The 16,636-nt window shown below is 40.9% G+C and overlaps 1 protein-coding gene across 2 annotated transcripts in view; it reads left to right on the top strand.

The window, feature by feature from the left end:
• Positions 1-16,636, top strand: part of Slc4a4 (solute carrier family 4 member 4) — a 397,249-nt gene that overhangs the window by 208,141 nt on the left and 172,472 nt on the right. For both annotated transcript variants that reach the window (XM_055596036.1, XM_055596044.1), the window contains exon 6: positions 5,202-5,381. In XM_055596036.1, the coding sequence (XP_055452011.1) occupies positions 5,202-5,381 (180 nt within the window). The remainder of the gene's footprint in view (positions 1-5,201; positions 5,382-16,636) is intronic.

Raw genomic sequence — 16,636 nt, 5'->3', positions numbered from 1 at the left:
TCTATCTATCTATCTATCTATCTATCTATCTATCTATCTATCTATCTCTTTATTTATTTTTGCTAGTCTCAGAACTGATTAACAGGGTAATGAAAGTTTCAGACCTGAGCTGTCTTGCAGAGCTGTCTTTGCAGTCTGCAGTTCTAAACTGAACCACCTTAAAGAGTTTCTAGTCTCCAGCAACTCCCTGACTGTGTGTACACAGCAGAAGACAGAGCCCCACATTAAATCAGACACTCTTTAGCCAATGACCAAAAAGGGACGCTCTGACATTTGCTACATGTAAGAAAGATTAAGTGAGCATTTGATGTTCTTGCTTAATTCCCAATAACTTTTTATTATTGGCCGCAGACTCTTTTCTAACCTTCACGCATTTACTTTAAACATTGTCATTTCGTGTTAAAATTAGACACCACTAGGTCACTTTGAGGTTTCATCATTCACTAATATGTTTGCTCCACAGTCCTCGGGGCAAGGAGGCAGAGTGCCAGGGCTGTCATTCTGGTGCTGATAATTCAGAAAAGCAGTTCAGAGCAAACCACACACCATGAGCAAAACAAAGAGAGGGGGAAAAAAAAAAAGGTCAGCTTTGCCGGAGAGAATAAAAGAGTGCAGCCTGATAAAGAAACAAAAATACTCCAAAAGAATTTAAAAAAAAAAAAATCTGCGGAGAATAAAATACAAACAAAAGAAAGCCTTTATTTCGTTGTAGACGGCAGAAGGCAGCACAGTAATTTGAGGGGTCATAGTAATTATTTCATTACTAAGACCATCTTCCAGCAGAGGACGAAGCAGAGATGCTACGTCCTGCATCTGCTGGTAATTCTCAACTGAGAGCTGAGCGCTCCTTGATATTGGGATGTAGCTCCTCTTTGTAGCCCAATTTTACTTCGGAGAATGGGAAGAAAGAGAAAGAATAGCAAGCATGATTATACCCAAAAAATCAGCAGGGTGATTTCCAGCTACCTGTGTGGCCCTCCTGCTATTGTCCTTCATCTGCCCCCGAGCGGCAGATCACCTGCACATCACAGGTGATGGCACGCAGCCGGACGGGACACCACCATCGTACACTAAAATCAGCCTCCTCCTGGTTCTTTTCAGGAACTCGCTGTGCTTTTATTTTATTTTATTTTATTTTTTGAAGAATCCCTTCTGTATTTTAATAAAAAAATTGTCTTTGAAGCATTACAGAGGATAAGTCATAATTCTGAGGAATTATTTTAATAGGTGTGTTATTAGCATCAGCATTGTAATCCTACCTTGGAAAGGTGTCATTCACACACTAAGTCAAGTTCATGGAATCTTCTTCCACTTTTATGTTTAAAAAAAGCTATAATCCATTTCAGGTATGTAGCACAATGTGAAGTGGGTGAGAAAAATGTAGCTCTATTTTGGAGCTATTCATACGTACATACATTTATATGTATATAAAGGTACCCTGAGCTCTGTGTGTTGGCAGATGTAGTAGTTCTGCTCTTTCTTGTTTTTTTTTTTTCTTAAAAACTTCACCTTTTATATCTTCAAGTTTTATGTGTTTTTTTTTGTTTCAAGTTATAAGATTGATATATATCCATTTAAAAAACCCATAAATCTTTTACTATAAAAATAAGACCTTCCCTAATTTTACCACAAAAATAAAACATCCCCTAATCTAATTTTGTCTATCTAGCCTCTCAGTGCTTTTTTTTTTTCTTGTGCAGCTCTGCTTATGTGTATGTAACTTTTTCACAGGATGGAATTACAGCACATCATGTGTGTGTGTGTGTGGGGGGGCATGTGCGTATGTACATGAGGACCCTAGGGCAGGATTTTGGGTGTCTTCTTGATCACCTTTGGTCTTAATGCCTTGAGACTAGCCCCCTCATTAGAACTCTCTGCTCCGCACTGCAGCTCACTCTCCTTATCAGTTAGGCTGGGTGGCGGTGAGCCCACAAGGTCCATCCACAAGGTCCATCGTGTCTACCTTGTAACGCCAGGGTTATAGGCACGAGCAGCCACGCCTGGCTTTCACATGGATTCCAGGATTTGAGCTCAGGTCCTCATGCTTGCAGAGCAAAGCACTCTTTATCTGCTGAGACATCTCTCCGGACCTATGGTTCATCGTTTTAACTTGTATTTGCTTAAAGATAAAAACTAAAAAATATCAGTATTTTCCTGTCATTCTATAAATAAGACACAGTGGCCACAAAATAGTAATCTAATAGATATTAGGTGGCCTTCAGGTTTTTATTAAAAGGAAAAGTGCATATTTTTGTAGTAGTTTAGCAAAATTATTTGATACTTACAGAGTTCCAGGGTAGAAGATTCAAAAATTTTGGACATATTGAAAGATTCTGGTATGTTTTTGCCGAATGTCTTGGTCAGTAGTGTCATCAACAGGAGATGGCTATGCCATGTCTCTTTCACACTAGGATAAATGATTTTGATAGACCTATCAAATGTCTTCATTGGGTCTATTTATACCCACTTGTATTTATTATTTTTGCCAAATTTGAAGTTAAGAACTATGTATTTGGCCCTGTGTGTGTTTTTTTTTTTTTTTTTTGTCCGAATCCTCCCTTGTCCTCTGCTGTTTCCACAGTCCGGCTACCTTTCTGCTGGTTGGCAAAAGCTCTGTGTGTGTCTGTCACTTCTTTCTCTGTCTAGAGCTCACTTTTTTAAAATTTATCTTTAATTCTTTTTTTTTTTTTTTTTGAGGCAGAGTCTGGTTGTGTAGCCCAGGCTCAAGCTGGCTTTGAACTCGCTCTCTAGCTCCTGCCGCCGGGGACTCACAACCCTTCCGCTTCAGTTTCTGAGTTCTAGAATTACAGTCATGCACCGTCATGCCCGGTGGACCTTCTCTTTAAATATAGAAAGTGCTGTGTCGAGTGGAGAAAGGTCTCAGGTGTGCTTTAGATGGGTGACCCTGCTTTTAAAAGCTGGGGTTCTGCCTGTAATTAGTCTGTGTGGGTTGAGGCTCCCCAAAGGCCCCCTTCAGTTCTGTCACCATCTACGCTTGGCACATTTTCTCCCACTTGGTTGTGTCGGTGGGATCCGAACACCGAGGGCTTAATTTCAGTGTAGTTGTAGAAGTTAATGCCCCTGCTTTCCTTTGAAAGGCTTTGTAGCTGGTGCTTAAAGAGGTCCTATTATGTGGGCCATCGTTTTAATGGAAACTTCATGAAGGCCATAAGCCACAGAGATGTTTTAACCTGTCTAAGTAGTGATTTCCAGGCCTTAGTAACCGAGGCCCGGCTGTGCATGCATATGTGTTGGGAAGCCTTGCCAGGGAGGCTAGATAAGAAACTCTTTAATCCAGGGTGCTGGCATTAGAATGAGAGTTTGATAACACTCGCTTCAGATATGCGCGGGCTGTTTATTTTTCTGGTCCTTCTGTAAACGGACTTTCCATGTGGAACGGGGCTTAAAGGGAGAGTAGATGGTTGTGTTCCGGAGGCACCTAATTACTTGACTGTTGAACAGAGGCCTAATTGTACTTCTCGGGTCATCCCGAGGGTTTTACTGAGTGGGGTTTATATGGTTAAAAATACCCAAAGCTGAAGGCCACTTTCAAATCAAAACACTCACAGGAGAAAATTCCTGCTTCCTCCAGGTCCCTTACCAAGTGGTTCGAGTTCTGTACATTTATGGCATCTGTGCTGGGCAAATGATGGAAAATCCTTGATTTAGGCTCTGATTGGCTCACAAACAGCTCATTGTCCACTGTGTAAATTGCTGGCTTCTAGATGCAGACTCCGAAACTGAGAGCTCACTGTAAAGATGGATGGATGATAAGTGAAGCCCCAGCAAGGTCCTGGGGTCAGCTGCACCTTCTCTTCACGGGGTGGGAGGCTGGATTTCTTAGGACCTTCTGTTGTCCCACCACCCACTGATTTTCCTGTCTGACTTTTGCAGAAGAACAGGCTTTGCTTCCTTTTGTACTTCCCTACCCTGAGCGGTTTCCTACGAGGAAGTTGTGCATCCAAGTGCCCTGCACTGCACATCTCATACAGATTGTGGGATGTTTCCATCCTTGGTCTCACTCTGAGTGGAGTCCAAGGTTGGAGGCTCCTTTCTGTGCGTACCTGTGAGAAAGAAGATATTTCCATGGAATAAGATTTGTTGTCCAACAGGACAATCTGTGGATCACTGTGAAGCAACCATTGTTGCTTACATGCATGTGTGTGTGCATGTACCTGTGTGCCTGTGTGTGTTTGAGTGTGTGTGTGTGTGTATGTGTGTGTGTGTGTGTGTGTGCGCTCACCTGTGTGTGTAGGCTACAGGTGCTGTTGGGTGTCTTTTTTTTAATTCCCAGCCACCTTCTTCTTTGAGATAGCCTCTCTCACTGGACTTGGATTGTCTTTAAGCTCCAGGGTTTTGCCTGTCCTCACCACGTTCCCTCCTGCAGGAGGTTCCAGGTGGAGAGCACTGCACGCAGCTTTTTATGTGGATGCCGTGGACTTAACCACATGCCCTCATGCTTGCACGGCAAAACACTGGAGCCCCTGAGCCACCTCCCTAGCTCCCAAAGTCACTTTTTGAAAAGTTAAAACAGTAAAGAAGAGAGTAAATAAAAACTATTTTTTTTTTTTTGTAAGACTAAGACATTTAAATTTTCTCAAAAATAGTCGTTGTGTTTGGAAACAATCAGTGGAGTAGACTGGGAAGGTTTTATCTGGAGTTGGCCGGAAAGAATGTCTTCCATCTTCGAAAAGACTAGGGTATATATAATCTCGTATCTTAAGTTTTGTTTTGTTTTTGCTAGTTACTCAAATGGTCTGATACCAGGAAATGTGTTTTAAAGAAAATATAACTGGGGAGATAAACTTTAATAATCACTCATGACTTCACAATGTTCAGCTTCTATTTTTATTCTTTTCCTGCCTTTGACATTTCTGATTCGTTAATGCAGGACGTATAACCTGACCATTCTAAATTGAAAAATGCAAATTACTGACATTGTGTTACTCAGAGAAACTGAGATTTAGGAAAACTCACCATAACTGGGATATTAGAAAATAAAGAAATTAAGACAATCAAATCCTACTTTTGTAAAGAAAAATTAATGCTAGAAAGCTATGATTCTCTCACTCGTGTCAGCATCCTGTCCCTTCATCTGGAGTGGGAAGTTGGAGTTCTAGAAAGTAACGCTGTGTTGTTAAATTTGGGGGTGACAGCGTGGTTTGGTGACTGACATCCTCCTCACTTTACTTTCATGTCAGAGATGATCGCTGACCACCAGATCGAGACAGGCCTCCTGAAACCTGACCTTAAGGATAAGGTCACGTACACTTTGCTTCGGAAACACCGACATCAAACCAAGAAATCCAACCTTCGGTCCCTGGCTGACATCGGCAAGACGGTCTCCAGTGCAAGTAGGATGTTTACCAACCCTGATAATGGTAATGCAGAGCCGGCCGGCTGCTGCTTTCTCCTGCTGTGTCTCGCCTTCACTCCATTCTCATCCTCTTCTCCTCCTCTTCATATTCCTCTTCTCAAGTTCATACGCCACAGTCTTTTAACAATCCCTTTAGTACAGCTGGGCAGGTGTGCGATTTTGCTGGAAAGGCTTCCCTGTTGCTGTAGGTTACAAAGCCACAGTGCCTGCCTGGCTTTTCTGTGTGTGTCTGGGCTGATAGACTGAAATGGTTTGCTAACAACTCTGTGGTGAAACCACTGAGTATCCCAAATGAATCAGCAAGCTTGCAGATAATATTGGGTGCCCCAGGGGATAGGTCTTCAACAAGTAGGAAGATCCAATAAGATCAGATAAATGCCTTGAAATCTCCTATCACAACATTTTTGTCTTAGGATGGGAATCAGTGTCTACTCTATTAGTGCAAGACTCAATATTATTTTTACCCCTTGAAAAGGCAGCTGATATCGTGATAAATAATCATCAGATTCAAATGGAAAGGTAATCACTCAAGATGGGATATGAACCTATACAACAAAAGGAAAGGCACTATGTTCTTGTCACATTTATTTTACTGCACTGACCACAATTTTCTGCCAAGTCTCTGTCTTACACATCATTCTCTTGGCTGGAAGTAAATTTCATGTCTGGGTGCAGTCTGAGAAGGGGAAAGCACGTTGCCATGAAGCGTGCGAGACGAAGATGGGTTGGGCAGGGTGGAGTGAGCATTGGCTTGGTAGAACCAGTTCTAGACTCCACAATCCTGCACTCTCTTAGTAACAAGAGGACGAGGGAGACTGTGACGCAGTACGCTTGCCTGTACCTTCGTGATGCTAGACAACTCTCATATAGTATTCTCAGCCAAAAGGCAAGTGAAGATGATTACATCAAGCGAATTTTGATCCCAGCCACTCCATATTCAGAAATGTGATTTTTTTTCTCACTTAATATTCAAAACCAGAGGTGTGAAGGTGGATTACTGTCAACAAAATTTCATATTTTTTAAACCCAAACTGCCTATAAAAATAATTAAGATATGAATGTTTTCATAAAATACATTTACAAGTGAGTGAGAGACAGAGTTTAATTTAGAGTGCTTCTTGTATAATTTGGTGCTTCTACTGTTACCAGGAACATTGCTGTCAACAGAGATATATTCGGCTTTACATTCCTGTTGATTTATTGGTGAAGAGAAGTCTGTGTAGCTGGCCGGCAGGCAATGCCGTTGCTTAAGTAGGTTGCTTTAACTCAGCTTACAAGCATTTTCTTTTAACCGGCACCTGTATTTGCAATTATGGCAGTTAAAGTTCTGTCTTTCCTTTTCATCTTAGGCAGTAATCTTCTTGCTCACATAAAAGATGGTTCCAAGAGCTAGAGATTCAGTTTGCTTGCATTAAGTCATGGGGTTAGTAGTCGTACACAGACGTAAGAAGATGCACTGTGTAGAGGAACAGTGACTGTGGCTGCCAGGAGGCTGTCTTCCCAGCAGGCCACAAGGCCCTTTCATGCACTGTAACAGAGCAAGGACTAGAGAGAGATGAGCCCCAGCAGCCAGGCTTTTGGGAGAAGGTATTTGGGTGTGAAGTACAATGAATGAGCTGAGATGGCTCTTCAGCTCTTGGTCCTGTCAGTAGATTCTGTTCTCCAGAGGAAGCTGAACCTGCCTCCACTGCTCACCTTTCACGTGTGCCGTGCTGTGCCCTCAGGGCAGAAAGCAAATGGGAGAGGGCAGAGGGTTCTCTTTCAGCTCTTCAAATGATCAGCATACACCCTGCAGCATGGGATGTGACTAGTTCGTTTCGAACGTGTTGTGATTGGCCTTCGTGTTACCTAACTCTTTAAATATCACAGGCAAGATTTGGCTTTGCCGGATCCTACAGCGATGACTTACATGTGCCTCCAAGGCACGTGATCATAAATCATGGGGTGCCAAGTTTTTTGGCTTTCTGCAGGTGCTTGTTCTTAACCTGCAAGTTGACACAGTTACTTTTATGTCTTAGGGCTTAATGACTTAATATTATGTTAAGAACTATGTAATGTTCTTTGAATAAACATCTAAAGTAAGGAATTATATGCCCTTCACTACTCTATTAATAAACAAGAATCTCAGGTCAACTGTGCTTGAAGCTGGATTGTAATAGCCTCATGCAAAGCCTAGTTAAATGTAAGTCACCTTGGCCTTAACTATAAAAAACAGATTCTGTGTCATAGACAGCTTTGGGAAAACCAGTAACAGCATGACAGATAGCTGAGTGGTGTGGAGACCCTTGAGTCAGGGGTTGTTTTAGTTCCTAGAGGTATCCTAGACTCAGTTCCTATCAACTCACAGGATCCCACAGGGAGGGAAAATTCTTCAAGAAGTTTGTTACATGCAGCTACTATGAAACCCCATCAGCATACAACTGAATAATTTATACTAAAAACAATGGCAACACATACTCAAAATGCCCAACTTCCTTGTTTGAAGACAGTTTATTATAATCTGTGCGCTTGAGGTGATTTCCACCTGTCTGTGCGAGTGCATAGATACTATGAAATGATTGCTACTATGCATTGGGTCTGCATCTGGTCCCATCATGCACTGGGTCCCAGTGCTGACTCCAGTAGGCTCAGGGAAGCTGCTGAAGGTTGTAGTTTACACCATAGAGATCAGCAAGTGCTACAAGCGGAACTTGCTTTATTATTGTTTACTATTGTTATTATTGTTAATAATGCAGAAAATACCTACAATGCAAACTCAGAGCATGTGCTTACTGTGTTCAGCCGAGAAAATACAAACAGTCCCCTAAGACTGAAAGTTTGTTTCTTGTTTTTTAATTTTTTTTTCTTTTGGAAGTTAAAACTCCTATATGATTTAGTAAAGACTGGCTGAAACGCAACTGATGAATCAGTAAAGCCCGAAAGATGTATTTATTGTTTAGTTTGTCTTATTCACATACATGATAATACTATAATTAAACATGGATGGATATTTCTTACCAGTTTGCAACTATAATTGGTTACATATGCAAAGATTCCTCAAAGATCAACAAAAGCATTCAGTAAGAACCAACTGGGTATGTGTAACTTACAGGACTAACGTACATTTTACATGTTTACAGTGTTTGCCCTAGATCTTTTATGTCAGCAAATTCACCCTATTTTCCACACATATGCTTGGACCCATACACTCTTTTCCCAAGTAGCTGGTTTTCAAACGTTTCTATCAGCAGTGTACACATGGCTTTACACACAGCAAAATACTAACTCAGAATTTACAGTGTTCTTGTGTGGTTTGGATCCCAGATGATGGTCTATGCCTATTATTATTATTATTATTATCCTTTAAACAAAACCATTTTTTTGACATTTCTTTTTTTAATGGTTAGTCCATTTATTTTTTAAAATTGTTACATCTTTTAAAAAAATTCTTTATTAATTACACTTTATTCACTTTGTATCCCCCCTGTGATTCCCTTCCTCCTCCCATCTCAATCCCTTTCTTCCTCCCCTCTCTGCACACATGATCCTCCCCAAGGTCTGGAGAGGACAGGAACTCCACAAGGAGAGCAACAGAACCAAAAAATCTGAGCACAGGGGTCCTTCCTGAGACTGATACTCCAACCAGGGACCATGCATGGAGATAACCTAAGACCCCTGCACAGATGTAGCCCATGGCAGTTTAGTGTCCAAGTGGGTTCCATAGTAATAGGAACAGGGACTGTCTCTGACATGAACTGATTGGCCTGCTCTTTGATCACCTCCCCCTGAGGAGGAAGCAGCATTACCAGGCCACAGAAGAAGACAATGCAGCCACTCCTGATGAGACCTAATAGACTAGGATCAGAAGGAAGGAAAAGAACAAAACATTTTTAGAAAAGAATTTTTATTAACTGCTTTACATCCTGATCCCAGCCCCCTCCCTTAACAAAGCCATTTTTGGCTGTAAAAAACAAAACGAAACAACGACGACAACAACAACAACACCTCAGGAAAAATGAGGGCAGTTTTCATGAGGTTTATGATTGTCAAATTTCCCTTTGGCCGACATATATATGAATTCTGCAGTTGTGTTTCCTGTCTACCAAAGAATACACAAACTCCATAATTTCTCAGTGTACTAACTGAGGAATTTCAGAAGTTAGTATATGCATGGAAAAATGAGTGAGAGTTTAGCGTTAGTGATGGACTGTCCTCTCTCTCTCCCTGCTGTGTTAGATTCAACTATATGACTGACTTTTGTGTGTTAAATAAAATTGACAGCTCACAAATTCATATGACACTGTCTGATAATTCTGTATGAACAACTTAAATAATAGTTATTTTAGTTTATTATTAAAGAATAAAACTTAAGCCTCGAACACTTTTTAAAAAAACCAAACATGATGTATTAAGAAGTAAAAACAGTTTTTATGTATAATTGCTAGTCACTGTTTAAAGATTTCATAAGATGTTCATGAGGCTGATGAACATGTTTTAAAGAAACATGATCTGATTTTAAAAGTATATAATTTCTCATCTTATGGATGGAAACGTGGAGACTTTAATATGTATTGTCTTACCCAGAGCTCATGAAAGGTGAATGAACCCTCGTTAAAGGACCAAGACCTACTAGGAATCCTAATTTGAGGAGTTAGCTTTTACTACTTTTGTGAAACTTATCAGACCATCTTTTTATTTTCTTCTTCTTCTTCTTTTTTTTTTTTCTGAGTTGCTCCACTTCTTCCCCCTTTACTGTCTTAAAGGCCAGTTTCTTGTCCCCGGTGACCTGGTAGTGCAAATGTCCTTTGTTGAGAAGTGGTTTTGCTCATTCAGTCTGACCCATACTATGAATTTCTTTCTTTCTTTCTTTGTTCATTTACATGAACCATAAAATTGAACTAATTTCAATTAGTAAAAAGTTACTTATTTTTCCTACCAAAAATTTAAAATATAATGTAGTCCATTTTGATATTTGTAAAACAGAAGTAATGAAATATTCAATGGGGGTTGGCAAGTGCTTAGAATGGTAACTGACAGGAATCAACAAGTGAAGTCAGTTATAGGCAAGGTGTTTAAGCACAATTACACAAGAAAAGATTTTAGGTGGTAAGAATGGCTTCTGGACTATTTGCCTCAGCAGCTTACTCTCCGGGAAGAAACTCATGGAACTAACTTTCATGTATTTCTTTAGACCTCTTCGTAAGTGGTATCAATACCCTCTGTGTAGCAATGGGAGGGGAGGAGGCCCTTTCTCCTCATAGTCTGAACTTGCCCAGGTTTTGCTTTCCGTTAAATGCCTGTAAGGAGAATCCCGATCCACCTTGGGAATCCACAGCTAAGAAGTATCGCGTCAGGCAGTGAGGAGCTGGTGAAGATGGTAGCCTCGAGCAGGCTACCCCCAGAAACTGGCTCCTGGGGCTCACACAGCTTTCCTTATGCTTGTGATGGTGTCCCAGGGCCTCTCTGTGTTTATGGTGACCCACGGCCTATTTGCTCATCACAGTGTTAGGTTTAAGCTTCAGTTCGCTGCCTTTCCCACCTTCCCCTTCACCCAGCTAAGCAAAATGCATTCAACAGGTTTTCGTAACTCAGTGCAGTCCTGGCTTCAGCATCTGGACTCCCCTTTTGAGGTTTTCTACTAGTCAGGAAGGTTAGATCGAATTATTTTCCATGTAGCTGCTTTGACACGAGCACAGAAAAGCTTCTTGGACATCCTAAATCGTAGCACGTTATTGTCATACACAGGAACCTGGGCAGCGTTAACAGTGCAGAACAATCAATAAGAAAGAAATCATTGCTACTGTTAATATTAGTTTTAGGATCTAGAAGAATATAGGTAGGTAGGATTAGTCAGGCTCTTATTGCTCTGAATCTGACTTGAAATTAGACCCACTTGAACTGTGTGGTATGAATATAGGTAGGCTGCCTTGAAGTGGTGTCAATGAGCTCTGGCAGGACCACAGCCAGGGTTGGCAGCTTTGTCAGCCCCTTTAGCAATTCTTTGCTTTTTGTCTGGGCTTTGGATTCTAATTTGCCCACCCATCTTTCGTCGTATTGCTCTTCCTTCCCCTAGACACCTTAGACAGTTCAGACATGATCCCTGCAGCAGGAGGTGGGCAAAAGCACTCCCTCAACCTTCCCCAAAGATTCCGTCCCTCCGAAGGAGGCTTCATGCTTCTGTAGGTCTGAGCTAGTCAGGTGGTATCTTTTCTCCTTAGGCATTAATCTCGTTCAGATGAGCATGGCCTTCCAGGTGTCTTTCTGAATGCAGCCAGCTCCTTCCAAAACCCAGCAGCACGTATCCATCTGTTTTGTCGTGGGCCCTCATTCTCTATGCATTTGCACAGCACAGATGAATGCCTTGGCCAGAGCTCAACGAAACCATGCTCTCCCCAAACAAGGCAATCCATGGAAAGTTGCTAGCAAAGTATCTGAATGGAGTTGCCTGCTAATCATAGCTGCTACTATGGCTAACTCATCCACAAGGCGCCAGCTTTGTTTCTTCATGCCAGGTCTTCCTTATCTGTAAGGTTCAGACTTCTCTCATCCCATTTTAGTTCTTACTCGCCCATTCTGCTCGTTTATGACACTGAAAAGTCAGGCTGACGAGTAGAACTCAGTGAATCTTTAGGTTTTGGCATTCAAGGCCTGTTTCATAATCTTCTTGAAGATGCAATGCCATATCTTCCAACGTGCTAGTTTCAGTTCTGGCTAATATTGAGAATCATGCAGTCCCCTTGAATCTTGTTATGTCTATAACATAAGCGTAATAGGGTGTTTTCCTGTTTATGTTACCAGGAGTATGTGAGATGAATTATGGAAACACTTTACTAATAACTTAAGTTACTGGAATCGGGAACATGTGTTATTTGGAAGTATCTAAGAGGAGTATCTTCAGTAGCTTTCAGGTTTAAAATTGAGAGCAGAGCATCAACTTGCCATGTTTATGTCATATTCTGCTATTGCCTATACTTCCCAACCCCCATCCTTCCACTACTCTAATGGGGAAAGGTTCTTGAGGCTTCATTTTTAGAGCAACATTACTTTCATCATCAGGTTTACGGTTGTCAAACAATACTTAATGAGTCACCACACATGGACAGTGTAGTGTTTTAAATGGATAGACAGCTCAGCATATGTGAAAACTGACAGGCTTTAGCTATCAGGATGTTGCCATGAAATGCATATATGTATATTTTAAATATTACTAATTGACCTTCTTGTCTATGCAACCGGAATGTAAAGTAGAGTAAAGTCATAAATGCTTCTCTTCATCTTCTGGTGCCATGAGTGAGTAATCGGTTCTTCATGCTTTCTCTCCAGATAAGGCCACATGGTGCTGCAAGGCTGAAGAAGCCATCCAGGGCATGAGATGCTTAGTGGAGTCACCCTTGCAAAGCCTTATTCTCCACAGCCTCATGCTCGGAGAGCAGATGGGAGGGTGGGTGTAGATCTGGGACTGTGCCCTGGTCTTTGTAGAAGAGAATCAGAGAAGAAGGGAGGGAAGGCATGGAAGAGGAAAAAGAGGAGTCACGTTAGATGAAGCGAGTGTGACCCACTCTCTATTATGTACCCCAAAGGAAAGAGGAGAAGAGAATGCTGAAGTCTTGTAAGAATCACCAAGCATTCCTCAGTCTGCACAAGCTCTTTCATTAAACTACACGACAAGAAGAAATCTTTGCCAGTTCTTGAGTTTAAAGCCAGATGTATCCATTTTATTAGATATTGATAAAGAGATACAATTAGGATTTTATTTATAGGATACCAAGTGAGTCCCTCTGTCTACAATGTAGAATAACTGAATTATGCTGTTAACATACACCCATTAACCAATCTTTATTGTGTGTTCCTCATCTTGAACTGCAGCATTGTAACATTTCCCCAACATCTTATACTGTCTTCCCCAACTCTGCAGTCTCAGGGAACCACTGGTCCTCCTGTGCACTCAGACGGTGAAGAATACAGGTGTAAAAGTCACATTTGTCTTTCTTTATGCAGCTCATTGTATGTGAGGACTGCTCTACTCCTCCATATTGGCACATATAATATAGTTATCCTCATCTTTAGGATGGAATAATACTCTTTATATACACCACATTTTTATTGACATTCATAGGGATTCCACATGTTGGCTATTGTGAACTGTGCTACGTTAATAGAGAAGTGCAGACATATCTTTTAAATATTGATTTCATATCCTAATTTCAATTACGTCAAGCTGCTGTATTTAGTGTTTTCTAATGTTCTTTATAATGTGCACAAAGCAGACGTCGTCCTATGTTTGAGTATTAGTAGTAATAGCACAGTGTTAGGTTGCAGTATTTGAAACACCTGTTTTACATCAGACAATATGGCCTATAACAGTTCTAATATAAGCAACATCTCCATTTGCAGGTGAAAGTCTTGAAATGCAGATATAAAATTAACAGACAAGCATAATTAGTGGAGGGACCAAATGGTGCCTGTTTGCTTTATAACAGTATGCTAATTCAGTTACAGAGAAATGAGCTTCCTCTGCAGTAAATTTATTATCCAGTCTTCGGTGAATTCATGTCTCTTACTCCATATGATAATATGATGTTGAAGGACTTTGGTAGCCATTATCTAAGTAGGACCATACCAAACAAGGGAGTCACTTGAGTCTGTCATCAGATTTTCCAGTTGATATTTCTAGGCGGCATGCCTCATGTGTGCTTATAGATGAAATGCTGCTGTGCTCAGGTTCTATGTCTTATCTGAAAAGCAGTGAGGAAAGAGTAGTACTTCAATAGTTATTTAAACATCCAACTCTGCATTTCTACAAAGAGCTCTAAAAGTTCAACACGAGCAAAGTTTATTTTCTCCTTAACAATACATATAAAGAAGAATTTTGGTAGAGAAACTTTTGTGGTCCATTCTTTTTTTTTTTTTAGTTCTAGTAGAAATGCTAGATTTTGGATTGATGGCTTTCAATAAGTTGATTCCCAAAGGGAATGTGAATCATTACTTTTTTTTTTTCTCTCTCTCACAGCTCCGTTTTCTGCAATCTAGACATTGGAAACCATCACTCAAACTTCTTTAGAACCATGCATTTTCTCACCAAGTTGTAATGGTATAAGCCAATTTCAACCTTGTTTATGCCCGAAGTCAGGGAAAAGTGATTTAAAAGAAAATGTTTAAGATATTAGCAAAGACAAGCTGCTTATTTTGTGACTGAAGAGAGAATTGATACAGCAAAAGCATTACCTAGAAAAAGTACACATAAACTATCATTACCTTGATCTAATTATGGAAAGTTATCCCCTAGATTCCAGAACAACTCTTGAAAAGTTGTTTGTTAGAGTAAAATGATGAATAGAAAAACAAAAGCAACCTAAAAGGGTTTCATCATTTATATCTCCCTCAGCATAGAACACAATGGGTCCAACAAATCAAAATGTTGGAATTTGCCAATGTAAGTAATGGATGCTGTGAGCCTCCCGGTTTTCACTAGGGTAAGCAGCCAGATGGCTCCAGTAAGGATTCTGAATCACAGGTGCCAAGGCTCTATGGGCAGTTACATTCGCATGCCTGCTTTTGGAACCAGGTTCTTGGCTGGTATCTGCCAGGCTCCATTCCACTGTCCTGTTGATGGGGGAAGCTCAGCATTCATGGAGGCTGTGTATGAAAGAGGAATCTCTAGGATTAGTTCCCAACAAGTATCACACTGACAAATTGAGGCAGGTGAGGGAGGGAGAGGGGAAGTCACTAGCGTCCAAGGTTTGGAGCAGCTGCTAGTCTTTCTCTCAGGAGCAAGCCATGATATCAGAAGGGAAAATTTGGCCAACTCCATCCTCTTTAAGCCTACAGGACTGGAAGGCTCTTTTGAGCTTACTTTGTAGTCTCACTCCGTCAGTTCGCACCCACCTAGTATGCCAGTGAGGTGTGTTTGCAGCCAGACAAGTAGGTTACTTAGATTGCCATTTTGTATAGCTAGCCCTGTAGGCAGATTGGCTCTTTAAGCAGGTCTGTAAAGAGTCAAAAGAAATAGGAGGTGAGACGTGGCCAGTAGGCCAATGAACATCTATCTCCAAATGCTTCCCTCTTGACAAAAACAATTTTGCGATAATCTCAGCTGGTTCATTTTGCGTTTTCATTTTTTCTCAGTGCAATAAAAACTTGCAAAGAAGTTCAATTATGGGAAACAATTAAAAATTCAGATTGCAAGAGAGAAGACATCAGATTTGCCTCAGACAGGTGCTAGCACAGATGGTCTGCTTACAAGTCCTGGCTTTATTTACAGCTTTTAAACACAGACAGATAAATTGACAAAAAAAAAATGTTTCTGGATTTTATAATGCGCTGAATGCCCAAATTTGGCCATAAATTTATATTCCTTTGTAAATGGTTCAAGTTAAAGCCTGACCTCTCCAGTCACCGGTAGTCTTATGAAGAGACCATTTGCCTGCCCTGTCTTCTGTACACAATGTGAATGGGTTGATGTTTATGTTTGGTGGAATATGTTAAATGTATTTCTTTGATAATATAATGACTATTTTTGTTATTAAGGAAAAAAGACCTCTCAAGTCTAAATTGCATATTGCCTCATGGTAATGTATTTTCGACATCACTATTGTTCTTAAAAGAATCAGGACACTGACCAGTCTTCACTATCCCTGTAGCCTGGTCCTCCATGAGACTAATCAAAGCAAGGGGCATGAGGTTCTAAGACCAAATGGCACAACAAGCCGGTTGATAAAATGTCCCCACGGGAACTTGACCAAACATTCAGCCCATATCTTTACCTCTTATGTTCCAGATTTGGAACGGGTACCCCAAGGGTTAAAATCCTAGTAAGATAGATCCTGGCAGGCACTGGAAAATGAAGACCAAAACTGCATTTCAAATAGGTTTGTATCACAGCACCGATTCATCCATGTCCCAGTGGCACGTTACTACAGGGGTAAAAAGCAGAAAGTTGAGAGCCAGTCTGTGTTCATCAAGGAAAAAAAAAGTTCAGACAAAAACATCTGACATGTTGATTTCTGCACTTGTCTTCGAGCTCCATAGCCAGACTCTTGGGTAGATCACTCGAAAGCCACTTACTAATACGATGTCTCCGCCCCTGTGCTTTACAAAACTGTGCGCTGCATCCCTCTGTGTGCGCTTAGGTGGTAGACACTCATTAACAGTCCTGACGTCACATCTTCAGATTAAATGTTCGTTATCTAAATCTGTCTTCTGGATATAATCCATGTTTTGTGCATTAGAACTGCAGGACGGATCATCCATTCCTGTTTGGGGAGCTATAGTCGTTGAATG

This window comes from Psammomys obesus, unplaced genomic scaffold (assembly GCF_907164565.1).
Source record: "Psammomys obesus unplaced genomic scaffold, mPsaObe1.curated_primary_1811, whole genome shotgun sequence".
Classification (NCBI taxonomy): domain Eukaryota; kingdom Metazoa; phylum Chordata; class Mammalia; order Rodentia; family Muridae; genus Psammomys; species Psammomys obesus.
Note: the sequence above shows the minus strand (reverse complement) of the source record. Positions and strands in the feature narration are given on the sequence as shown.